Below are 25,778 nucleotides of genomic sequence, written 5' to 3'. Positions count from 1 at the left end.
CAGCAGGAAAAGCGAAGCACTGCTGCGCGCATGTGTGCTGAGTCGTGCCTTACCTAGGGCGCCTGCGCAAGCGTCTCCGGGGCTTCTCCCAGCCCTGGTCCAGGCTTACTGTGTAGGTGGGCAATGGTTGCCGGGAGCCGGGAGCAAGGTTCCCGTCCCACCCGCAGCAGCACCGCCCGCCGCCGGCAGGGTACGCTCTCCACGGAGCCTGTCCCGCTCCTGGCCGGCCTGCGCCTGCGCGGGGCTTCCGCCAGTCGGCGAAGCGGCGAGAGCTGCCCCACTTGCTGCGCACTCGGACTAAGATGGCAGCGGCGGCCCGGCTGGGTTGGGGAGCTGCGGCTGCAGCCGCAAGGCTGTGTAGGCGGTAGGTGACGAGCCAGGAGCTCCGCACAGGCGTGCCGCCGGGCTTAGTTAACCAGCGGAGTGGCCGCTGCCCCCGCAGCGGGGTGGGCAGAAGTGCCCCTGACCGAGCTTTCGGGTGCGCCCCCGTCGCTTCAGTTGGGGGTCTCGCCCCGAGGTGGGCGCCTATCGGTGAGGCGGCGCTGCGCCCTCACTTCGGGCGGGACCTGTGGCGCCCGATCCCAGGCGCTGAAATCCGGCGCCTGAATCCCTGCGGTGGGGAGGCCCGCAGAGACTGGCTGCAGAGACCCCACGGAGGAGATATTTTAAAAATCAGTGTGGTCCCCTCCAGCCTTTCCATCATGTGCAGTCCCTCTGCTTTTTAAACACAAATCAAAATATCTACAGAATGGGAGAAAATACCTCAATTCCTCATTTTCTCAGTAGGCCCAGAAAAGGGGACGTGACCTGTATGAGGTCATATAGCTTCTAAGTGATGGAACTCTGATGAGAATCTAGACCCCTAGATTTCCTCCGTATCACCTAGAGCCACTCTGTTGCCTTGTTTTTTCCCCTTTTGTACAACCCGCCTTTGAGTTTGGCCTCCCAGTGACATCTGTCAACGTTGGTTAGATGAAAAGGGTTGATAACTTAAGTAGGTGTCGAACCCTGATTTTGCCACTGGAACAAAAGGACAAAGGGCCTACAGGGTTTCACCCAGTGAATGTTAGGGATTTTAGTGCTAACGATGTCCTTGAAATTTAAAAGCATTAAGTTTGCTGAAAGATTTGTTAGTCACCTACTATCCCATTGTGCTGTTTTGGTAGATGTCTTACTGGAAGAATTTAACTTACCTTTACTATTTTTTTTTTAAGTTTATTTATTTAGAGAGAGAGAGAGAGATTGAAAGAGTGAATATATGAGCAGGGGAGGGACAGAGAGAGGGAGAAAGAATCCCAGGCAGGCTTCATGCTGCCAGTGCAGAGGCTGGCACTGGGCTCCATCTCCTGAACCTTGAGATCATGACCTGAGCCCAAATCAAGAGTAGTTGGTGGCTCAACCGACTGAGCCACCGAGGCCCCCCCTCTCCTTTACTATTTGTCACTTTAAACCCATCTGTGTCACAGTATCCATCCATTCTGTTGCCTTTTCTGTGGGCCTAAGGGATAAGAATACCGGTCTTCAGTGTGTATTCCCATATTCCAGCATAGTCAAGATTTAGGCAGTGAGCTATGGATAAAAATGTTTTCACCCCAAGCCTTAAACCTCATTCAGTAATTAATTGAGCACCTATCACATAATAATAGTGGTAGCCAACATTTACTGAACTCTAACTACAAGGCTAGGCACTGATGTATGCACTTTACATGGATTATCTGGATCCTTTTATGGCTCAGTCTTTGAGGTAGCTGTGAATATTTCATTTTAGAAATGAAGAACTGAGGCCATCCGTCATGCTTGCTGCTGAGGGGCACAGAAATGGAGACACCCCTTCCCTTAATGAGTTTGCAGATAAAAATAATCAGAGAAAATACTTTTAAGTGATCATGTATATATTTAAAATTCTTTAGCAACTGCTGTGAAATGAAAACTGTGAAGAAAGCAATAGTATTCTTTAAAAAAATTTTTTTTAATGTTTATTCATTTCTGAGAGACAGAGTACAAGTGGGGGAGAGGCAGAGACAGAGGGAGACAGAATCTGAAGCAGGCTCCAGGCTCTGAGCTGTCAGCACAGAGCCTGATGTGGGGCTTGAACCCACAGATTGCAAGATCATGACCTGAGCCCAAGTCGGATGCTTAACCAACTGAGCCACCCAGGCATCCTGATAGCAATAGTATTCTAAAGTAAACTGGATTTTAAAGTAACTTGCATCAGATTTCTAAAAATTTTTACTGAAGTTTTTTTTTTTCCTTTTTTGGTAATATTTGTTTTCCCTTCTCCCTTCATTTTTAATTTGTTAAAACCGTGAAAAAATAACCAATTGGTACTTCTCTATCACAGAGAAATAACCAAAGTTACAAACACTGGCTTAAGAGGTTTCCAGTCTAAAAGCATATATATAGGGGAGCCTGGGTGGCTCAGTGTGTTAAGCGTCTGACTCTTGATTTTGGCTCAGGTCATGATCTCACAGTTTGTGGGATCGAGCCCCACATCGGGCTCCGTGATGAAAGCTGGAGCCTGCTTTGGATTCTCTCTCTCTCTCTCTCTCTCTCTCTCTCTTTCAAAATAAATAGATAAACTTAAAAAAAATAAAAGCATATATGGATTATTACCTTCTTTAGCGGTTTGGAGGAGAATAGTACACTTTCTGTTAGACTTTTTGAAGTATTGAGATACCTTTCAGAACAGGTAGTATTGGTTCTCTCCAGGAAAGCATGATGGTAGAGACAGAAAAGGGAGGGAGACTTCAAAGTATTTACTTTTGTTCCCTTTGAATTTTGAACCATGTGACTCTATCACCTAGTTTTTTTAAAGTTTGAAAAGAAGGAAAAAACCAATTGGTAGTTCTTTGCATCCTTCATGCATAGCTAAGAGTCTGGGAATCCAGGTTATAAATCACAAATGTAGTTGCATTTCTGTTTCTTACATTGGATATTGCACAATCCTGTGTACACTCAGTTATCAAGACTATAAATTTCCATTTGAGCTCATGTTTTTAAATTGTTTGCAGATATTGCTTGCCTAAAGAAGGGGAAATAATGTGGATGGAGAATGAAAATTCAGCTTTGTTGTTATTTTCATTATTTATATATATATGTGTGTGTGTGTGTGTATAAGAAGTAGAAGAAACTGAGCTTAAAAGATTATCTCTTGAAATGTCATTTTTGTTTGTTTTTAAATGTAGATTCTGTCCTATGATGAATCTGTATACCATGACAAAACAGCCTCTGCATCAGTTTGTACAAAGACCACTTTTCCCACTGCCTGCAACCTTATGTAACACAGGTAAAATTTCATCTCTTTAAAACAAATTATGTTTCAGAAACTAATGAAACTATGCTCAAAATTTTGTGGATCATAAAGACGAGAGTTTGTAAATTTCCTATTCAGATGCACAAAAGAACATAGCGTTTTTTTGTATCATAACTTCATGCTTGACTGTTACAGGTATGCTTGGCATTAGATTTCAAGAATCCTGAGCACAGTGTCCAATAGATCTATGAAATCTCGGTATCTTGTGTAACACATCTTCTGGAGCATTGTTCAGGAAATGATTTCTGAAATGAAAATATAAAAAGAAGTTACAAATGGGTTTGTTTAAAAAACTTGTATGTATTTTAAGCTCCTGCCCTCCTTATTTTGACAAGAATGCACCTAAAATCAGTAAATTTCTAGCTTTCATCGAGGCTTCAGGAAATAGTACTTTCGATGTAATTTTTCTTTTTTTGCATCCAAATCAATTAACTATGGCTTTCTTGATAATTTTGTTGATGTTACATGCTTTTTTTCTTTTCTTTTTGTTAATATTGGAAATAATGAAGACAGGATTTGAAAATTATTGAACTGTGACCAGTGTCATGTGGTTAGGGAACCTTGGGAGCTGTCTCTCTGTGTCTGTGTAAATCTGTGCCTTTGTGTACTTATGGAGCTATAAGAGTTTGGATTTAGCTCTTGGGCCCTCTCCCATTTCTATCACTGCCTTGAACACCTTGTGGCTGTACTCTGGCAGGTGGCTGACTCTGGCTCACCACATGATCTAGATCTGGGTAGATAAGAGACCTTACGTCCCCTGTATATTGGGGCAAGAAGAGGAGAACCTTGCATGTCTCCTTGAATCACAGAATGAAAATTTAGGCATAAATAGTAACTCAGCATGTTAAGCTACTTTAATTGGACTTTTAAATTTTGTAGGGTGGAATTATGTGGTCCTCATGCTTTTCAAATTGGAAACCCACTGATCATAGTCTTTGATACTAACTTTAAGCACCATACATCTATAGTTTTGGAAGAGCTTCTGCCTACCTATTACCTATTAGACCAAGCATAATAGGAAAATTATTTTAGACCAGTCTATTTTGTTGGAACCCTTATGACACATTCAGGGATATCTTTCTGGATGATGGACCTGGGTGTCACTTCTGAAATACCAAATTAAGTCCAGTTTAGACTATAATTGGAATGATTTTGTTAATGCCTAGTCAAATTACTATTTTGAAATAGCTTTGCTCATTGTCAAGAGAGAAAGTTTGTGTTGTGTTATCATATATTTTCTACTTCAAAAAGTATATATAGATTATGCTGTCCTAAATTTTTTTTTACATTTATAGTTTTTTTAAAGTTTTTATGTTTTTAGTAATCTCTACACCCAACATGGGGGTTGAATGACCCTCAGATTGAGAGTGGCATGCCTTTGTGACTGAGCCAGCCAGGTGCCCCATGTTTACAGTTATTACCTTCAAGTATTTCTAAAAACCTTTCTTACTGCGTGTATAGTTGTACACAAATGGACTGAGTAGAAAAATGCCATGGGGTGCCTGGGTGGCTCAGTTGGTTGAGCATTCAACTCTTGATTTCAGCTCAGATCATGATCCCAGGGTCGTGGGATCGAGCCCCATGTCGGACTCTGAGCTGAGTGTGGAGCCTGCTTGAGATTCTCTATCTCTCTCTTTTCTTCTGCCCCTCTCCCCCACTTGTGTACTCTTTCTTTCTCTCTCTCAAATAAAAGCTTTTAAAGAAAGATGCCAGATTTAATTCTTCAAATATTGTGGTACAGTGTTTAATGTGTGCAGAGATTTTGGTTACCAATAAATTATTAAGAAAGGCCTTACCAAATGATTGGTCATAACCAAGGTTAAAAGAAGCTTGTTGTCTTTATATTTGTAGAAATTGGTGATAGTCCTTTCTTTCTTTTTTTTTTAATGTCTATTTACTTTTGAGAGAGAGAGAGAGAGAGAGAGAGAGAGAGAGAGAGAGAGAGAGACAGAGCATGAGTGGGGGAGAGGCAGAGAGAGAGACACACACACAGAATCTGAAGCAGACTCACGCTTTCTCTCTCTCTCAAAATAAGTAAATAAACTTAAAAAAAAATAAAACTGTTGCTTTTTGATATTTTACTGCTTTTCCTTAGATGTATGATATGAGGATTATGACAGGATAGGAAGACTGATCTTAAATGTATTTTCCTCTGAATGCTTGACACTAAGTGTGGAGTGGCAGTATGTATAGTGGTCAAGCAAGTCCATGGTAGGAGATTGGTGGGGCTTGAATCCTGTCTCTGTCTCTTGATTAGCTGAGTGACTTTGAGCTTTAGTTTCCTTATTTATAAAATAGGATAAAAACAGTGTTTCCTTGAGAGAATGGAAGGATTAAATTATGTAATTCACAGAGAGTGCTTAGCATCGTGGCCTAGCACATGATAACTATTAAATAAATTAATCTATTTCAGTATACTGCTCTAAGATGAGAATTGTCTTGTTTTGGTTGGAAGGTTTATTTTCATAATAAATAATCAGGACCTGTTTAGTAGTTTTAAGACTATTAAAACCCCAGTACTATCTTTTGTCCTACAAAGCTATTATCATAATAGCAAGGTAGGAGAGTGAAGATTCTGTTCGTTTTTTACTCCTTTAATGAATTCATTCTTAATTCCTTCTTGGCCCTAGAAGAAGCAAAGAAGAACCTGTAAAGATAAGTTAAAAATATTCCAGAAAGTAATTCACGTAGATTTACACTTTCATGATAATTTATAATGTCACTGACTATACCATTGGGCAAATTACTTAACTGTAAGCTTCAGTTTCTTCATTTGTAATATGGGAATACAGTAAAACCTTGGATTGTGAGTAACTTGTTCTGTGAGTGTTCTGCAAGGCAAGCAAACATTTCTAATAAATTTTAACTTGATAAACGAGCGATGTCTTGCAATATGAGTAGTACATGACGCCAGACGTCACATGATCACAACTGAGCCAGTAGTTCTCTCTCTCTCTCTCTCTCTCTCTCTCTCTCTCTCTCTCTCACTGCAGGATTGTGAGTGATCGTCTCCCATGCTCAGATGCTCAGTCTCAGGCCGTGGTGTTTGGCAGAAATCAGTGATTTTTCAGAACGTTGGGAGGGGCCCACAGCTGGCACTAGTGTACTTTTTGTCACTTCAAAGCACCTAGGGACAGTCCTTTGCTTTTCCATACAAGAGTAAGCTTAGGAATGCTTTGCTTCATCCTAGGTCAGGCTGCCTGCAGATATAGACCTTTCCTCAGCTGCTTTATTGCCAGTTACATTAAATACAGTATATGACAAGAATTTATTAATACTGTACTGTAGTCAACATCCGTGTGAGCATATACATTGGCCCCCAGGCAGAAAAAGATTCCATTCAGCCAGTAGACAGCTCAGTGATTCTGTTAGTGATAGTGAAAGTCATTCTACACAATAACCTTCCTCCCTCACACCAGCCACGAAGGTTTTCAAGGGTAAGTGCAGGTTAATTTGTTTATTTTTTCCTTATATTTTGTATTTTCTGTATTATTTTGTATTATATTACAGTATTATAATCATTTTTATATGAATATTTTTTTGGTTGTGGAACGAATCATCTGAGTTTCCATTATTTCTTATGGGGAAATTTGCTTTGATGTACAAGCATGCTTCCAGAATGAATTATGCTTGCAAACCAAGGTTTTACTGTAATAGGGGTTCTTCATAGTATTATTAAAGGCTTAAATATATATAAAGCACTCAGCCCTGTCTCTGGCATGTAGTAAGTACATACACAAAAAATATTAGTTACTATTATAAATTTGTCTTTAAAAGAATGGTAACCAGTAACTTCTGGGGTGGCTCAGTCAGTTGAGCATCTGACTTTTGATTTCAGCTCAGGTCATGATCTCATGGTTTCTGGAGTTTAGCTCCACATTGGGTCCACAGTCCAGCTAGAGATTCCTCTCCCTCTCTCTCTGCCCTTCCCCACCTTGTGCACACACATGCACATGCCTGTGCTCTCTCTCAAAATAAATACGTAAACATTTTTTAAAGAAATAAAAGAATGGAGGAGTGCCTGGGTGGCTCAGTTGGTTGAGCGTCCGACTTCGGCTCAGGTCATGATCTCATAGCTTGTGAGTTCGAGCCCCACATCGGGCTCTGTGCTGACAGCTCGGAGCCTGGAGCTTGCTTCAGATTCTGCGCCTCCTTCTCTCCCTGCCCCAACCCACTCTCATTCTGTCTCTCTCAAAAATAAATAAACATTTAAAAAAATAATAGTAAAAGAATGGAAGCACTTTGGAAAGAAAAGAATTAACATTTTATTGTCTTTAATATCATGGTGATGATGATTTATGATTATGATAGCCATTAGTACTAAGTCAACAAATAAAATACATTTAAGACTCTGGAATGATGATATGCCTTCCTCGTTAAAAGTAGGATACTGCTGGGATCCCTGGGTGGCTCAGTTGGTTAAGTGGCCAACTTTGGCTCAGGTCATGATCTCACTGTTTGTGGGTTCAAGCCCTGCGTTGGGCTGTGTGCTGACAGCTCAGAGTTTGGAGCCTGCTTCGGATTATGTGTCTCTCTCTCTCTGCCCCTCCCCTGCTCATGCGCTCTCTCTCTGTCTCTCAAAAAATGAATAAGCATTAAAAAAAATTTTTTTTAAAGTAGGATATTGGTAGAAAGTGTTGAGTAACAAAACTAAATAATCAGTATTAATATAAAATTCAGTGCAATTATCCTATATTGATAAAGTTCATTGTTGTCTTTAAAAATTATTTTGGCTTCTTGGGCAATAAAGCCTTATTTTCTTTTCTTTAAAAAAAAATTTTTTTAATGTTTATTTTTGAGAGAGAAGGACAGGGTACAGGTGGGGGAGGGGGCAGAGAGAAAGGGAGACACAGAATCTGAAGCAGGTTCCAGATTCTGAGCTGTCAGTGCAGAGCCTGACGCAGGGCTGGAACCCATGAACCGTGAGATCATGACCTGAGCCAAAGTCAGACGCTTAACCAATTGAACCACCGAGGAGCCCCAAATAATCAGTATTAATATAAAATTCAATGCATTTACCCTATATTGATAAAGTTCATTGTTGTCTTTAAAAATTATTTCATCAGCTTGGACAATAAAGCTTTATTTTCTTTTTTTTACTTCTTTTGATTCTTTGAAAATGAGCACTTCATAGTCCATAAACTTAACTACCGTTTTTTTCTGGAATAACATTCTTTCTTCTTTTTTCTCTTTTAGTGAGATACATGTTTATTCAAACACAAGATACCCCAAATCCCAACAGTTTAAAATTTATTCCAGGAAAACCAGTTCTTGAGACAAGGACCATGGATTTTCCCACACCAGCTGCAGCATTTCGCTCCCCTCTGGCTAGGTATATTGCTATTTCTTATTTGCTTTTACCAAGAAACATAACTGACTTTGGGGGTGAGGCAGCCTCATTTAGTAATTGCATTTTTATGTGTACTGCACTGTTTTCAACGTAAAGAATGCTTTATTTTCTTTTCAGGTAAGAGATAAAGAAAAATAATAGTTGATATTAGGGAACCCTTGAAAAGTGATGTATTTGAGAGATCTATATCATGGCTAAATAAGAATTTGTATTTTTACTTAAAAAAAATTATTAAAACGATAATATAAATTTCCATTCCGAATATTTAAAACTGTTTATAAAAAAACAGTGAAAACTTGTTCATTTTTTTCCCTAAGGATAGCTAAATTTTTAGATATTTCAAAATGAAGTAGTTTCTAAAATATTCCATTCAGAACTATAAATAATAATAGTTATCAGGTTTGCCATGATTTTTAAAGACCAGTCATTGGGAGACCGTTTTAAAATTCACTAGAGGGGTGCCTGGGTGGCTCATTTGGTTAAGTGGCTGACTTCGGCTCAGGTCATGATTTCACGGTTTGTGAGTTTGAGTCCTGCATCAAGCTGTCTGCTGTCAGTACAGAGCTCACCTCAGATCCTCTGTCCCCCTCTCTCTCTGGCCTCCCCCACAGTCTGTCTGTCTGTCTCTCTCTCAAAATAAAAAAATAAGCATTAAAAAAAGTAAAATTCACTAGATTAAGACATGTTAAATGTATGTCAGATGAAGGACAAACGATAAAATTATTAGAATGAACCTCTTTTTAATAATAGCTAGAGACATTATAATAAGAAATATTATAGTCCTGAGGTGCCTGGGTGGCTCAGTCAGTTAAGCATCTGATTGATTTCATCTCAGGTCATGATCTCACGATTCCTGGGATCAAGCCCTGTGTCAGGCTCTGCACTGATAGCACAGAGCCTGCTTGGGATTCTCTCTATCCCTCTCTCTGTCTGCTCCTCTCCCAATTGTGTGTGTGCACTCTCTCTCTTTCTCTCTCTCAAAATAAATAAATAAACCTAAAAAAATATTAGAGTCCACATCAATTAAAATTTTTGGTAATGTAAGTCTGATACTGATTGCCAGGAATATTTGGAAAGTAAAGCTTAGATTAACTACTTCTGTACACACAGCTGTTTTGTATGTCTTATTTATGGGAACCAGAAATATGCTTATCTCAGGTGTGTTTTTTTTAATTTCTCATTAATAAAAATGCACATTTCCTTTGACCTACAGATGCCACTTATTACAATATATCTTAGAGCATTTGTTTTTCATACTTTTTGATGCAGGTGACACTAAGAAACATTTTATATTACAACCCAGTACATATATACACATGTATTTAGATAGATTACACACAGGTATTCAATGGGACAATTTTCATCCTGACAGTGTGTAATACATTCTTATTTCTTTCCTTGTTCTCTTTATTCTATTCTGTTGTATTAAAGTCCCGTTCAATACCTAATTGATTTCACAAGTTACTAGTGGGGTTGAAAACCACTTTAGACAACATCCACATATGTACACAAGGTGATACAAGGATGTTCCTTTCCTTACAGCCTTGTTGGTAATGGTAACCTATTGGAAACAACCTAAATATTCATCAATAGAAAGAGTTCAGTAAACTTTGTTCATGCATAGTCTGCAGATAATTAAAAAAGATGAGGAGAACCCTCATTTACTATCACAGACTGGCCTCTAAGACACACAGTTAAGTGAAGAAGGCATGTTGCAGAACAGTGAGTACAGGGCACCTGGGTGACTCAGTTGGTTAAGTGTCCTACTTCGGCTCAGGTCATGATCTCACAGTTTGTGAGTTCAAGCCCTGTGTCGGGCTCTGTGCTGATGCTCAGAGCCTGGAGCCTGCTTCAGATTCTGTGTCTTCCTCTCCCTTTTCCTCCACTCACACACTCTCTCTCTCTCTCTCAAAAATAAATAAACATTAAAAAAAAACAGTACAGTATGATTATTATGTATATAAAGCTAAAAAACACAAAACAAAAATATAGTAACATAAAGGTCTAGAAGAATGTACCCCCAACTGGTAACAGTGAACTTGGGGGAGGGGTTGGTCAAGAGTCATTTTCGCTTTATATAAATAGTTTGAAATGTTTGCATCAAGAATGAATTCATGTATTTTTGTATTTAGGAAGAATATAAAAGTAAGAAGACTCTGTTCACTTACAGATAAGTTGGAGATTATTTCTGTCAGATGTTCAGTTGGCAAAAGCCCTTTTCAAATTAGTAGCTCATTTCCTGGATTCACAGAATTTATTATCTTCAGTCAAGCAAAACTAATCTCGTTTTTGTTGTTTTAACAGAGAATGTTTTTGCTCTAGGCTAGTATGTAAGCTTCCTGAAAAACCGAGACCAGTTTGTCTTGCTCATCATTGTATCTCTGGTGTTTAGCACAGTGTCAGATATTTAGCAAGTTTTCCAATATTTGTTGAATGAGTGAATGAATGAGTAAATGATAGTGTATCTTACTTCAGAGAGGCATCTGAATTGTTTCTCACTATCCTTATGGACACGACAACGAAATGTAAGTCGAGTGTAAATCTGTCTCTAGAGACATGTAAGAAGATTCTTAGTATCTGTAGTATTTCTGTGGTTGCCATGTTTATTCAATAATTCTCTTTGTCAGCAGCATTAATAATGATAAAATTATCAATTTTCAGGTGGGAGGAATTGTTTGTATGTTACATGGCAAAATTCAGAGGAATTTTTAAGAAGTTTCACTAGGCTAAAATGATAGGGTAAAGCAAGTAAGGTAAAATCTAACAGGAACAAATGTTAAGCCGTGTTATTTAAATTTTTTAAATGAATAGCACAATTACAGGATGGAAGAATCTGACCTTTCAGTTATTTCTGTTGGATATGATGCAGTACTCAAAAAAGCCAAACATTAACAGAGTCCTAGGGTCCAGCTCAAGAGAGGTAACAGTCTTTGTGCTCTGAATAAGTCAGAGTACGTTTGGGATATGTGTTCAGTTCTGGGTGTCATATCTTGGACATTGTAGGAGTTGGAATTGTCCTAAGGAAAGTAACCTAAATGGCAAAGCATGTTTAGTCTATTTGAAACACCTTTCCAGCTTTTTCTTTCTTTAGGGACAGAACCTATGAACTCTTGCCTACAGCAGTTCCCCTGACTGACATGGCCCAAAGATTGGGTTGATTTTTCGCACCGTCCTTTCATTTGAAAAAAAAAAAGCTTTGCTAACAGTGCAGATATACAGAGCCAATCAGAGGACCTACTTATAGGTCTGTGCTTGGGTTTATTGGATCATACTATGCAACCAAATATCTTGTAACTTCTTATAAATTTAATGTTGAATGGTTGTGTAGAGGACCTGGGTGACATCATTTCAGACAAATTCCTAAATAACTTAAAAATAGTAATTCCAGGGAGCGCCCGGATGGCTCAGTCGGTCAAGTGTCCAACTCTTGATTTTGTGATTTTGGCTCAGGTCATAATCTCACAGTTCGAGAGATCTGCCCCTGCATCGGGTTCTGTGCTGACAGCGGGAACCTACTTGGGATTGTCTGTCTCCCTCTCTCTCTGCCTTTCCCTCCTGTGTGCATATGTGCTTGCTTGTTCTCTCTCTTGAAAATAAATAAACATCAAAAAAAAAAATAGTAATTCCAGTAACACTCTTTCAATGATAGACAAAGAAAAGGTAAACTGCAACCTTTTTTGAAGTATATCAGCTTTTATTCCTAAAAGGGGATAAGGGAAAAAGGAAATCGCTCTGGAGTGTATACTAGGTATGTATGGTACATATATCAGTGATGCGGGAAGGAAGGTGCATTTCAAAATCCCGTAGGGGCTTTTCAAATTATAATCCTCCCTTCCTCCTATCTTAGAGGATTTTAAAAATTAGTTTTATTGAGGTATAATTTATATGAAATGAAATTCACCAATTTTAAGTGTACAGTCCAGAGTTTTGTTAAATATATATAATTGTATAACTACCACTAAAATAAAAACATAGGGACATTTTTATCACTGCAGAAATCCCTCATTTCTATTTGCACTCATTCTTCTTGTTTCATTTTCATACCCTGGTAACTATTTTGTTTCATGGCAATGCATTGCAGCTTTGCTGAGATATAATTGATGTAAAACATTGTGTAAATTTAAGGTATACAGTGTGCTGACTTGATATACATGTGTATTGCAGAATGCTTACCGCAATAAAGTTAGTTCACACATCTGTCACCCTGGTAACTGTTGATCTTCTTTCTGCCACCACAGTTTTACCTTTTCTAGAGTTTCATATAAATGGCACCATATAGTCTTTTGTGTTTGACTTCTTCCCTTCCTTCCTTCCTTCCTTCCTTCCTTCCCCATTTATTTTATTTACATATCTTTTTAAGTTTATTTATTTATTTTGAGAGACAAAGAGTACAAGTGAGGACAGAGTGGAGAAAGGGAGGGGGAGAGAGAGAGGGAGAGAGAGAATCCCAAGCAGGCTCCATACCATTAGCGTGGAGCCCGATGTCGGGCTCAAACTCACGAACCATGAGAGCATGAGACCATGAGCCAACGTCAGATGCTTAACCAGTTGAGCCACCCAGGCAGCCCTGGCTTCTTTTCATTTAGCACAATGCTTTTGAGAGTCCTCTTTGTTTTTGCATGTGCCAGTAGTCTATTCTTTTTTATTGCTGGGTAGTACTGCATTGTACAGGTACACACAGTCTGTTTAGTTATTCACTAATTGATGGACGTGTCCAGATATTTTTTTGGCTTTTATAAATAAAGCTGTTATAAAGGTCCATGTACACATCTTTGTGGAACATGTTTTCATTTCTCTTAGGTAAATACCTAAGAGTAATTGCTAGATCAGAGGGTAAGAGGATGAAACAAGATTAGCCATGAATTGATAATTGTTGGCTGTGAATTGTTCATGCTGGTGATGGGTATGTAAATGCTTTTACTTTTCTCTCCACCTTTATGTTTAAACTTTTCTATAATAAAGCATTTTATTATCTCTTATTTTTTATTATTCACAGGCAGTTATTTAGGATTGAAGGAGTAAAAAGTGTCTTTTTTGGACCAGATTTCATCACTGTTACAAAGGTAAACATAGGATTATATAAAATAAGATATGAAGTTCTTTTAGTTTTTTCCGAGTCCAACATTCCTTTCCGAATTTCCTTTCTTAATGTATTTTATGCATATTGGTACCAAAAATCTCAAGTTAAATTTACTTCTCGCATTTCTCAAGTTAATTATTAAGTAGAATTTTCAAGTTGAAATTATCCAAATCCCTTGTTTTTCAAAAGAGAAAAACTTTAGCTTCAGATGGTTAAATGCAGCATCCAGGATTATATATCTACCCTACAGCAGGGCCAGGACTCAACCTGGGCAGAACTAGAATTTAGGCTCCAATTATTATTTTTTTACTAATCCTTTTTTATTTCATAATTGAAATTTTATTGGTGGCTTTGGTAATTTTACTAGTTCTTAATTTAAAATAAGAGAGTAAAAAGAAACAAATAATCAAACTATATGTTTCTGTATTTGACCAACAGCATGAATATGTGTCTCCATTCGAAATGGGCTCTTTTCATCATGGCATCTCCCACATTATACATCCTGCTGTAATACGAGCAGTGCACTGTGTAGTTCTGTAGCACTTGGTTAACCTCTAAGTGTCAAAAAAATATGTAAATATGCTACCCAATCCAACAGCTGAAGTGGTATCTGCTAGAAGAGGTGGTTTCATTTTTAAGTCTACTAGATTATTGAGAAATGAATTGTTTAAATTTGAACTATGTATACTTTTAGATCTGTTCGTTGATATGTATGCACTGAACTTAATCACTTTTCAGTATCTTGTCAAAATCGAAAGTTTCCATTTAACTCTTCTTAAGCAATTTGAAAGGATTGCTCTGAGTTCTTGATGCACAGATCAGACTGATAACAGTGGACTGGTTTAGTGACATGGTACAAATAGTCCAGCATTCTCTTGTAGCTCTTTATGTGTGGAGGAGAATTAGGGTTTTCCTCCGTGGTGGCAATCCCAATGGCCATAGTTCTTGCGGATATCCTGATTGTAAAATGTTTTTCCCTGTTGTTGAAAGTGTTAGTAGCCCTACATTCTCAGAAAGTCCTTTCTTGACCATATTAGTTGAAGTGGCCATCTGTCCAGGAGCTCATTACCCTGTTTATTGTCTTCGTTGTACTTGTCACTTAGTCACTTTCTTTTTCGGTTAATTTTATTACCTGTCTTTCCTATACTGGAATGTAAACTCCTTAAAGATAGAGATTGTCCATCTTGTTAAATTCACCTGGAACAATGCCTGGCACATAGTATGCACTTTGAGAAATTTTTGTAGAACGAAACAATGATGTAAGATTTCGTAGATTAAATTTTCAGGTTTCTGTCAAAAGGATTGTGGTGTGTAAATCTGTGTTGACTGATCCCATGTCTTTACCAGTTTAGAGACATCTGGCCTATCTTTGCTATTCTTTAATTTGCTTTCTTTGGTATTTTTTAAGGGTCGGGGGACGACCAGCTTTTGTTTAATATTTCCAACGTGTCTGGTATGGCATTTACATAGCAGAAGTGCTTTATATATATTATCTAACTTAATTCTTAGAACTAGGTATTCTTGTCTTCATTTTATAAATGGCAAATTATGTATTTATTTTAACAAGTTTTTTTTTTTAGTCCTTTTATATATAGGCCATGGCATATAAAATTTTTTTTAGATGAAAACATGTGATTATGTCTTTCAGAGTTGTTTTTTTTCTTTGATTTGATTTTGATAAGTCATCTTTTATTTCCTTTTTTGTTTATAATTTAGTTATAAATTATAAATTCTTTTTGGAATTTCTCTAGAAATAGTGGAATTTCCACTATTTTTCCTTAAGTGAAATGATATAACTAATAAATAATCTAAGTTAGGGCATATATTGATATTTAATAGGTAGAGTAGTAGATTTGTTTTCTTTCAGTTACCTTCCTCATTATAGACTATCTCATCTACTTGATAACTTTGGCTATTGCCCATTTCCCTTTATTTAAAGTGAATCATTCATTCCTTTAAAAAAATTTTTTTTAATGCTTATTAAAAAATGCTTATTAGGGAAACATGGAATCCGAAGCAGGCTCCAGGCTCTGAGCTGTCAGCACAGAGCCTGACATGGGGCTCAAACCCGTGAACCGTGAGATCATGACCTGAGCTGAAGTTGGATGCTTAACCGACTAAGCCACCCAGGCGCCCCTGAATCATTCATTTCTTTAGCAGAGTAAAGATAGTTTTCTATTCTTCCATCCTTTGAAATAACTTTGATACTTTCAGTATTTTTTTTTTTTTTTTTAAGTAAGCTCTATGCTCAACATGGGGCTTGAACTCATGACCCCAGGATCAAGAATCACATACTCTACTAACTGAGCCAGCTAGGTGCCTCTTATTTTTTTCTAAATAAATAAACTGCTTTTTTTTTTTCCCCCATGTAGACAACTTCAGAATAGTTTTCTTTTTTTTATTATCAATATTTCCCTATTCAGTAGAGCCTATTATTTATTTTTATTTAAAAATTTTTTTAAATGTTTATTTATTTTGGGGAGAGAGTGAGAAAGAGAAAGGGAGCATGTGTAAGCAGAGGAGGGGCAGAGAGAAAGGGGGACAGAGGATCTGAAGCAGGCTCTGTGCTGATAGCAGACAGCCTGATGTGGGGCTTGAACTCATGAACTGCGAGATTGTGACCTGAGCTGAGGTGGACGCTTATCTGACTGAGCCACCTAGATGCCCCTAGAGCCCACTATTTGATGAAGATTTTGAGGTAGCCCTCTGATCCATCTTCCAAATAATTTATTAAAATGTTACCTAGAACTATTTCCCATTCCCAATCACTAAGGCAACTCACTAGTTTTGTTCTTATATCCACAGCAGTGCGCATTTATCTTGTCTTCTGTGTACTGTCTCTAAGTTGGTTCTTAGTCCATGACAAAAATAGCCCCTTTTATGCATGTAGACTCATTTTTAATAGTATTTAAGGATAGGCACTAGCTGATAATCTCCTGAGAATCTAAATGGATTGCATCTAATACTTTTTCCTCCTAAAGAGCTCCCTTTAAAAAACTAAAACAAAACATGCTCCCTTTATCTTTTCAGATGTTCGTACTATTTAGGTATTTAATAATCCCATCCTTTTTTTTTTTTTTTAAGTTTATTCATTTCTGAGAGAGAGAGAGAAAGAAAGAATGCAGGTGCAAATGGAGTAGGGACAGAGAGAGAGGAGAAAGAGAATCCCAACCAGGCTCCATGCTGTCAGAGCAGAGCCCAGCATAGGGCTCGGGGCTCCATCTCATGAACCGTGAGATCATGACCTGAACCAAAATCAAGAGTTGGACACTTAACTGAGTCACCCAGGTGCCCCATAATCCTTTTCTTTTTTTTAAATGTTTATTTATTTTTGAGAGAGAAAGGCAGAGTGCAAGTCGGAGAGGGGCAGAGAGAGGAGACATAATCCGAAACAGGCTCCAGGCTCTGAGCTGTCAGCACCAAGCCTGTTATGGGGCTTGAACTCATGAACTGTGAGATCATGACCTGAGCCGAAGTTGGACACTCAACCGACTGAGCCACCCAGGTGCCCCAATCCTGCCTTTTTTTAATGGAATCAAGTAGTTGACCCGACACAGAGGTCACATAATTAAGTATTCTTTCTTAAGGATGCCAGGCTTGTTGGAGGTCCACAAGCCCTCTAGCACAAGGGCCATAGATAAGACACCATATTATATGTTTTGCTTCTACAGTTGTGTCATTGGATTTCTTCTACTCTTGAGTAAGATAGTAAGTTGAATTCTTTGAATACTTGGGGGTTATCTTGTATATTTGGTCAAGTAACTGTATCCTATTTTCTTTAAAAGAATGGGAAATCTCTTTATCATTCTCTCTAAACACAGAATTCATGCAGTATTTTAACTCTCTTCACCACTGAAAAAATATCTTTATCCCCTATACAAGACATGGTATATCCAGCACACTTAACACAAGTTTGATGAATGAATGAATAAATGCATGAGGAATGTTCTAAGATTATATCTTCTAAAAGTCATTATAAACCAGATCTATTAAGAACTGGAATTAACATGTGTTCTCCAGAAAGGAGTGCTATTACATAGTATAGGATATATATAGGAAACGATTCTTAAAAGATTCAGGGTGTTATTCTGTATTAGTCTTTGCTTTTGATTAGAAATATAGCATTTTCCTTTAAATATTTACAGGAAAGTGAAGAGTTAGACTGGAATTTACTGAAACCAGATATTTATGCAACAATCATGGATTTCTTTGCTTCTGGCTTACCCTTAGTTACTGAGGAAACATCTTCAGGAGAAGCAGGTAATATGTTGGATAATTAATATTTATTTTCATTTTCTAAAAAAAGTTTCTACTTTCCTCACATTTGTCTTGATTTCAAAAGTCATGAGAATACTAGGACGCCTGGGTGGCTTAGTTGGTTAAACGTCTGACTTCAGCTTGGGTCATGATCTGATGGTTCATGAGTTTGAGCCCCACATCGCGCTCTGTGCTGACAGCTCAGAGCCTGGAGCCTGCTTTGGATTCTGTGTTTCTGTCTCTCTGCCTCTCGCTTGCTCACACTCTGTCTCTCTCTTTCTCTCAAAAATAAATAAACATTTAAAAAAAAGTAGTCACGAGAATACAGATTTTTATCATTGTACCATATTTAACTCTGGAACCAATTCCAGACAGAACAGAACTTCACATATACTAGTTTCATCCATTATTTTTGAAAACTTGTGTATAAATTGATTATCTAAAACTAAATTTTTCAATTATAAAAATTTTAAAACATACAGAAAATAATACAATGTATATCAATTTTCTCTCTTTTCGGATTTCATAGATGTTAGTTTTTTGCCACAATTGCTGTATACCCATTTTTAAGTAAAACATTAAAGACACAACCAAAATTCCACAACCCCCATCCCTTCCCCTTTCTACTTCCAGAGATTTGTGTAAACTTGGTTTGTTTTTTAAACTTTTACACACATAAAAGTCTCTGCAGGGAATATATAGTATTGGTTTTTGTTCTTAAACTTTAAATAATGTATATTATATGCAATTAGCCTTTTGTCACTGTGCATATTTTGAAATACATCCATTTTGAAAAAATGTAGTTCTAGTTTATTTAAGTACTAGATAGTATTCTATTATATGAATAAACTACACTTAATTTGTTCCTTATGCTCAAGTGAATTATTTATGCTAATTTCTATTACAAACATTGCTGCAGTGGGCAACCTTGTACAAGTCTGTGCATATTTGAAAAGTTTTGTTATAATATGTTCCTCAAACCAGAATTGCTGTATTATAAATTATTTTAATTTATATGCTAATTAGCAGTATATAAGAATTTGAACTTACATCTTTATCATCACTTAGTGTCTTTTTTTTTTTAATCAGTATGTTAAGTGTAAATGATATCCTGTTTTAGTTGCAGTTTCTTGATCAGCACTGAGCCTGAAGGTTTTCATATGTTTACTGGCCGTTATTTTTCTTGTCAGTAAATTTCCTGTTCATAATCTTTTCCCATTGTTTAAAAATTAAGTTGTCTCTTTTGTGTTGATTTTAGCAGGTTTTTGAAAAATATTCTGGGTGTTTGTCCTTTGTTAGGTATATTCATTGCAAATAACCTCCCTAATCGTTCCTCACCTTCTCACTGTGTTTAGGATTTTTGTCATTTAGAAATTTTTCTTTTTCCTTTTTTTTTGAAAGACAGAACATTTCATGAATTTGCATGTAATCTTTGCTCAGAGTCCATGTTAATCTTCTCTGTTTCATTCCGGTGTTAGTATTTGTGCTGTTGAAGCAAGCACAGAAGTTTTTCTTTTTAATATAGTCACATATATTCATCTTTTTCTTTGTGGTTTGTGCTTTTTGTACTTTTTGAATAAGTTAATTTTGTGGAAAGCACTTGGAAGAGTAAGTGCACATGGAACTTAATAAGTATTAGCTGTGGTTATTGCAATTTGTTGATGAAATTTTTCCTTTCTGTAGTATCACAAAGATACTGTCATGTGTGTGTTTACATCCATATATATGTACACACACAAATATTTATATAGTCACTTTTAGATGAACACTTCCACTTCTAGATATATACCCGAAATGAATCTTATAAATGTACATAAAACAGTACATGAAGCATGTTCATTGAAATATTTAAAAAATATATCAGCAATTAAAAGGAATGAACTAGATTGGGAGATACAATGTGAAAAGATGTAAAAGAAAATACTAATTGAAAAAGGAGAATCAAAGGATATGCTTATTTACAGATTCTTACATATATACCATTTATGCAAACTTCAAATAATGCATGAAACAGCTATAGGTGTTCTTGGTGGATATATATGTAAAATTGATAGAGTGTTTGTAGAGCCACTTGATTACAGCTCCCCAAATTGAAAAATACACAAGTGTTGACTCAAATATCCTACCACTAGGAATTTATCTCATAGATACATTTGCAAAAGTACACTGATCATTCTTTACACCGGAGTGTATGCTGCAGATTGTTAGAAATAGTAGCAAACTGGAAACAACTGAACTAACCAAGAAATTAGCTAAATGAAAAGAAATCTATACAATTACTGTATAGCTATTTTAAAAATTGAGATATATCAGGGTGCCTGGGTGGCTCAGCCGGTTAAGTGTCTGACTTCACCTCAGATCATGATCTCACGGTCCATGAGTTCAAGCCCCTCGTCAGGCTCTTTGCCAACAGCTCAGAGCCTGGAGCCTGCTTTGGATCCTGTGTTTCCCTCTCTGTATGCCCCTTCCCCACTCGCACTCTGTCTCTCTAAAAATAACATAAAAATAAATTTTAAATTTAAGGCATATGTATATATGCTGATATGGAACTGTAGGCTATATTAGATAGAAAAAAGGTATAGAATGGTATGTGTAGTGGGATCTCATCTATAAATTTGTACATGTAAATTTAATGTACTAGAAAGATACACACTAAACTATGGTAGTGGTTGTTTATGGAAGTGACAGTGGGGAATGGAATTTAGGTTTTGACAAAAGAGAATTTTAACTTTATTATATTTCATTTCTTTTACTAAAAAAAGATTTAAGGGGCACCTGGGTGGCCTAGTCAGTTAAGTATGTGACTCTTGATTTCGGCTCAGGTCTTAATCTCATGGTTCATGAGTTTGAGCCTTCATAGGGCTCTGCGCCGACAGCAGAGCCTGCTTCAGATTCTCTCTTCCTTTCTCTCTCTACCCTTTCTCTACTTGGTCGCTCTCTCTCTCAAAAATAAATAAATAAACTTAAAAAGCAAAGAACATAAAAAAAAGAGATTTAAAGTTGGGGCTCACTTGGTTAAGCATCCAACTCTTGATCTCTGCTCAGGTCATGATCTTATGGTTCATGAGATTGAGCTCCAAGTCAGGCTCTGTGCTGACAGCCTGCTTGGGATTCTCTCTCTTCCCCTCTCTCTGCCCGTTTCCCATGTATGCAGGTGTGTGCATACACTGTTTCTCTCAAGATAAGTAAATAAACTTTAAAAAAAGATGAAAAGTTAATATAATTTAATATTGATAATTATTACTTACATTGGTGTCAGAATTCCAGTGTATATTATAGTATAATTTGAATTATCTGTATTTTTAGTTTTCCTAAAGGTAAATTTCTCAGAAAAATTTTATTTTATTTATTTATTATTTTCAAAAAATTGTTTTTTAACCCTTAAAAAGGCATTGGCTAAGATTGGTATATAACCTTATGAAGTAAAAGAAAAACAAAAATGACCCAAAATGAAAAAACTGATTTTTTTTTTATTCAAATTTGTAGCACATTTTGGAAATTTCCACAAAGCTTACATCTATATTTAGTGTCATTGTCATCTTGAAAACCACTGAATTTAAAAATTAAAAATGTAACTTAACTAATGAAGTAGGTGTGCTTTTGTGTCTCAAAGTTTCCATCAGAATCCAGGCAGTCTTTTTTTCTCTGCCATTTTTCAATCCTTGAAGATGATGAAGGTTTACAAATGTATTAACTAAAAAAAATTCAAACCCTAAACATCATTAGTAGGTCAAGTTATATCAGTTACTCACCTGTATTGCCATGTGTCAAGTTGACCAGTGCTCCTTAATTTTTCTTCAGAGAATCAAATGAATGATCTTTTCATCTCCCCAACCATCATTTCCATTTTTCTTGTATCACCACACCACGTTACATGTTCTGTGCTTTTATTTTTTAATGAGACATTAAGTTAAAATCATCCTGTTTTAATACTTGTATTTGCATGGATATAAAATTTCTACTGTTAATATATTTTATTTGTAATCGTTTCTAGGATCTGAAGAAGATGATGAAGTTGTGGCAATGATTAAGGAACTGTTAGATACCAGAATAAGGTATGTGCTCATCTTTCTGCCCGAAATCAAATATACTTGCAGAGGCAATGTTCATAATAGCAGTTTACTTTTAGTTGTCCATGAGGGAAAAAAAACAAAACTCTAATAAGTACAAGTAAATGTAAACCACAATCGATAACCCTGGCAGTTGAATTTAAAGTCTGTACATTGTATCTGTTCACTCAAAATGTTAAAACAGTCTGTCTAAACATAACAAAGGACTTTATTGTTCACAGTCACCATCTAGGTTTGATTTGTTGTAATACCAAATTTCTTAAAATGAAAAAATGAGTTAAACAGTGTTCGGGAAGATTGTGAAAAGGGAAGTACTTTTTTCAAGCTGTTGCCCATAAAGAGTAAATTTCAATGAGTGGAGAACCGCAGGCTTACCCTTTTGCTTGTAGCAGAGCAGTGGTCCCGGTGAGAACTCCCAGAAAAGCTAGATAAAATGCAATAAATTTTTTTTCGTTTGAAAACAGTAGAGAGCTGCTGAAGCACACAAGATCGTAGAGAGAAGGGAAGCTCATTAAGGCTTCCCGTGGGACATTTTGCTGATTTTTGGTATGAGGCTAGAGCATGAGAAGCTGGGCAGAGGGCAACTATATGGCCATTTCTACTACATCTGAATGTATGTGCATTCCTGACCCAGCAATTCCATGCTCAGGTATATGCCCAGCAATCATATGTATGTATAGCAAAACACATCTGCAAGAATCTGTAAAACCCAAAACCTGATTTAGCCCAGAAGTCCGTCAGCAATAGCAGGGATAAATTCTGGCATTTTCACTTAATGGAATACTATGTGGTGATGTGGAAGAATCTCATAAAGAGTAAAATAAGCCAAATACAAAAAAGTAAATACTGTGTGTTTTTTAAATAGAATTTATATTTATAAATTATAAAGTTAAAAAACAGGCAGAATTAAACAATGGTAATAACAATTAGGAAATGGTTACCTTTGGTTGCGAGGACGTACAAAGGGGACTTCTGGGGTGCTAAAATTGTGTCTTGGCCTGGGACAAATGTGTGTTCACACTGTGAAAATTCATTTAATTGGTCATACATGGTTTATGCATTTTTCTGCATTAATGTTATATTTTGATACTTAGTTTACCTGGAAAAAAAAAGCCAGCATGTGTCATGTTAGTCTGCTTCTGTTCATTCAAAAGAAATGAATGAGTATATCTTAAGTAATCCCTGTAATTATTAGGAAATTTGAGACCTTAAATGCCTGAAAAGATTATTAACAAGCAAGATTGAAATATAATATTGGAAAATGTTTGAATGAATTTTGGCATTTTATCCAAAAGTAAAAAGAGAGTTACCAATAAGACTAACTACAGTTCTCATTCTATTGTATAGGTAGCTCTAACTTTGTGAGTGTTACCAGTATACCATCTAAGCCCTGAGTTGTTTTAAATTTTTTTGATGGATACATCAGTTCTCTTACATACATCACAAATATTCCGTGACCGCAGGCCAACTGTGCAGGAAGATGGAGGAGATGTTATCTATAAAGGCTTTGAAGATGGCATTGTACAGCTCAAACTCCAAGGTTCTTGTACCAGCTGCCCCAGTTCAATGATTACTCTGAAAAATGGAATTCAGAACATGCTGCAGTTTTATATTCCAGAAGTAGAGGGTGTAGAACAGGTATGCCATTATTATATGACAGTTGAGATTCAATGCGTGCCATTTCCTCTTTGAAGGCCTTATCAGTCCTCTGCTTGGAATTAAGCTCTGCTTTGGTCCAAAGCCTCTTTCAGTGTGTCTGTTTCAGAGTTATGTTTATGGGTAAGTTCCTTGAGAGACTTGTAATCGTATCCAGGTCTTTGTATTCCTCTGCAACACTTAGCCCTGGGTGTTATGCACGTTGTATACATTGTTTGTATTAAATAAGTATTTGGAAATATTTTTCCACATTTAGGAATGTTCTGCCTAAAATAGGAAGTGATTGACAAATTTCTCTGAATTGAGTATTGCTGAGATTGATTATAAAATATCAGTTCCTTGGATGTAATTTTTACTCAACCCAAAAGAAAAACTATAAGAGAATTATTTTTCCATGATAGTGTCGGATCAGAACCAGATTCTTCTAGATTTAAAGAAACAAAAAACTGGGGCACCTGGCTGGCCCAGTTGGTTAAGTGTCCAACTTCAGCTCATCATGATCTCACAGTTCGTGAGTTTGAGCCCCACATCGGGCTCTCTGCTGTCAGTGCAGAGCCCACTTCAGATCCTATCTACCCCCTTCTCTCTGCCCCTCCTGTGTGCATGCGCTCGCTCTCCCTCTCTCAAAAATAAACATTAAAAGAAAAAAAAGAAAGAGAAAAACTTATTTTTGTTCCATTATCTTCTCTGTGCCTTACGTGCCTTTTTAAAGAATTGGATTATTTGACACTTTGGTGGATTGACAAAGGAACATTTTTGTTCACTTGTCCAGGATGGGGTAATGAATTGGTAGTTAGATTATAAACTTGAATTGGTGTTTAATTATAGTAGGTGTGTTGAAGACAAAAAAATGTTCCTTAGGTTTATATAACTCTTTTCTTCTTCAAAGGAGTTGGTCTTTATTTTCTGAGTAATATGTTAACCCATGAAAAGATGTTAATCTTTTCATTTTTTAAATCAGGTGTTTGTTAGTATTCTTCTGATATTTTAACTTCATAGAAATAAATGTCTTCATATTTTTCTAAGGTTTAAAATGAATTTTTATCTGAGTAAGACCAAAGTAATTAGTTGCTAGTATGATCTTTTATTTCTTTACTTTTTTAGAGATTCATTTTTCTAATATATATTTTTATAATAACAGTTTGGTGTGGCTGCCCAGAATATATTTAAGTAAATAGAATACTGTTGGGAAGAACAAACGAACCCACAAACATACAGTCCATTACATTAGTCTTGTGGCTAGGAAATCCCATTTAGTTAATCACTATAGTCAGTGTCCAGCTCAGACTCTGCTACTGAAAGATTTTTGGGGGGACAAGCAAAAGAGATCACTACTTAATTAATTTGTTAATATTAAATTTGCTTTTGTGTTGTTACAATTCCAGGTTATAAGACAAACCTTTTGCTTTGGGGACTATTGATAGATTTGTTGTTAATGTATTGACATGTGTTATTATAGAGTAGAGTATTTCAGGTAAGCAAGTAAGAGTAAAAATCAGGAAAATAGCAATTTCTAATCCTTTTCTTAATTCTTAAATTCTCTTTGTTTTGTTTGTTTTTGTTTTTTGTTTTAGGTTATGGATGATGAATCTGATGAAAAAGAAGCAAACTCACCTTGAAATAATTAGAGTTTTCTTTGGGCCCAGCAGTTGGACTTCTTGATAATATATACCAAGCTTTTATTATTAATCTGCTAAGGAACTTGAGGATTAATAAAATATGCCCTTTTTTCAGAGACTGATGTATAAATATTGCATGTTTGCTTTACCTCATATGAGTTATTTATAACATCCTGAATCATCTTCTGTACACGTGGATTTTATCCAGGGATATTTTAATGTTTGTTCTTCATTTCTCATGGCTCCTTCTTTGCATAATGTGTGAAGTAGTTCATTTTCCCCCATTTAATTCATTTACTTTTTTTTATACAGAAGTAAATAAGGAGAATGCTTTTAAAAATATTCTAAAATGGGTTAGCTTTTTGTGTAATGCTTGAAACTATCTTTACTGAATTAAAAAAAAATGGTATTTGGCTAGTAGCTCCCAATGTAC

The 25,778-nt window shown here is 36.6% G+C and overlaps 1 protein-coding gene and 1 non-coding gene across 3 annotated transcripts; one reads left to right on the top strand and one right to left on the bottom strand.

Moving 5' to 3' along the window:
• The first annotated feature begins 242 nt into the window (after window positions 1-242).
• On the top strand, window positions 243-25,463 carry NFU1 (NFU1 iron-sulfur cluster scaffold). Of its 2 annotated transcripts, none has more exons than XM_030310751.1 (8): window positions 243-364; window positions 3,186-3,286; window positions 8,573-8,645; window positions 13,660-13,726; window positions 17,889-18,003; window positions 21,995-22,055; window positions 23,534-23,708; window positions 25,301-25,463. In XM_030310751.1, exons 1-8 carry the CDS (start codon window positions 303-305, stop codon window positions 25,343-25,345), a joined length of 699 nt encoding a protein of 232 aa, XP_030166611.1. In that variant the 5' UTR covers window positions 243-302; the 3' UTR covers window positions 25,346-25,463. The 2 variants fall into 2 exon arrangements, with proteins under 2 accessions (XP_030166611.1, XP_030166610.1); XM_030310750.1 differs by having other exon boundaries at window positions 244-364; window positions 8,510-8,645.
• LOC115511329 lies at window positions 19,396-19,502 on the bottom strand. Its single transcript, XR_003967999.1, has one exon. It is a non-coding gene; the product is annotated as a U6 spliceosomal RNA (small nuclear RNA).
• Window positions 25,464-25,778: the final 315 nt, after the last annotated feature.

Source organism: Lynx canadensis, chromosome A3 (genome assembly GCF_007474595.2).
Source record: "Lynx canadensis isolate LIC74 chromosome A3, mLynCan4.pri.v2, whole genome shotgun sequence".
Taxonomy (NCBI): domain Eukaryota; kingdom Metazoa; phylum Chordata; class Mammalia; order Carnivora; family Felidae; genus Lynx; species Lynx canadensis.
Note: the sequence above shows the minus strand (reverse complement) of the source record. Positions and strands in the feature narration are given on the sequence as shown.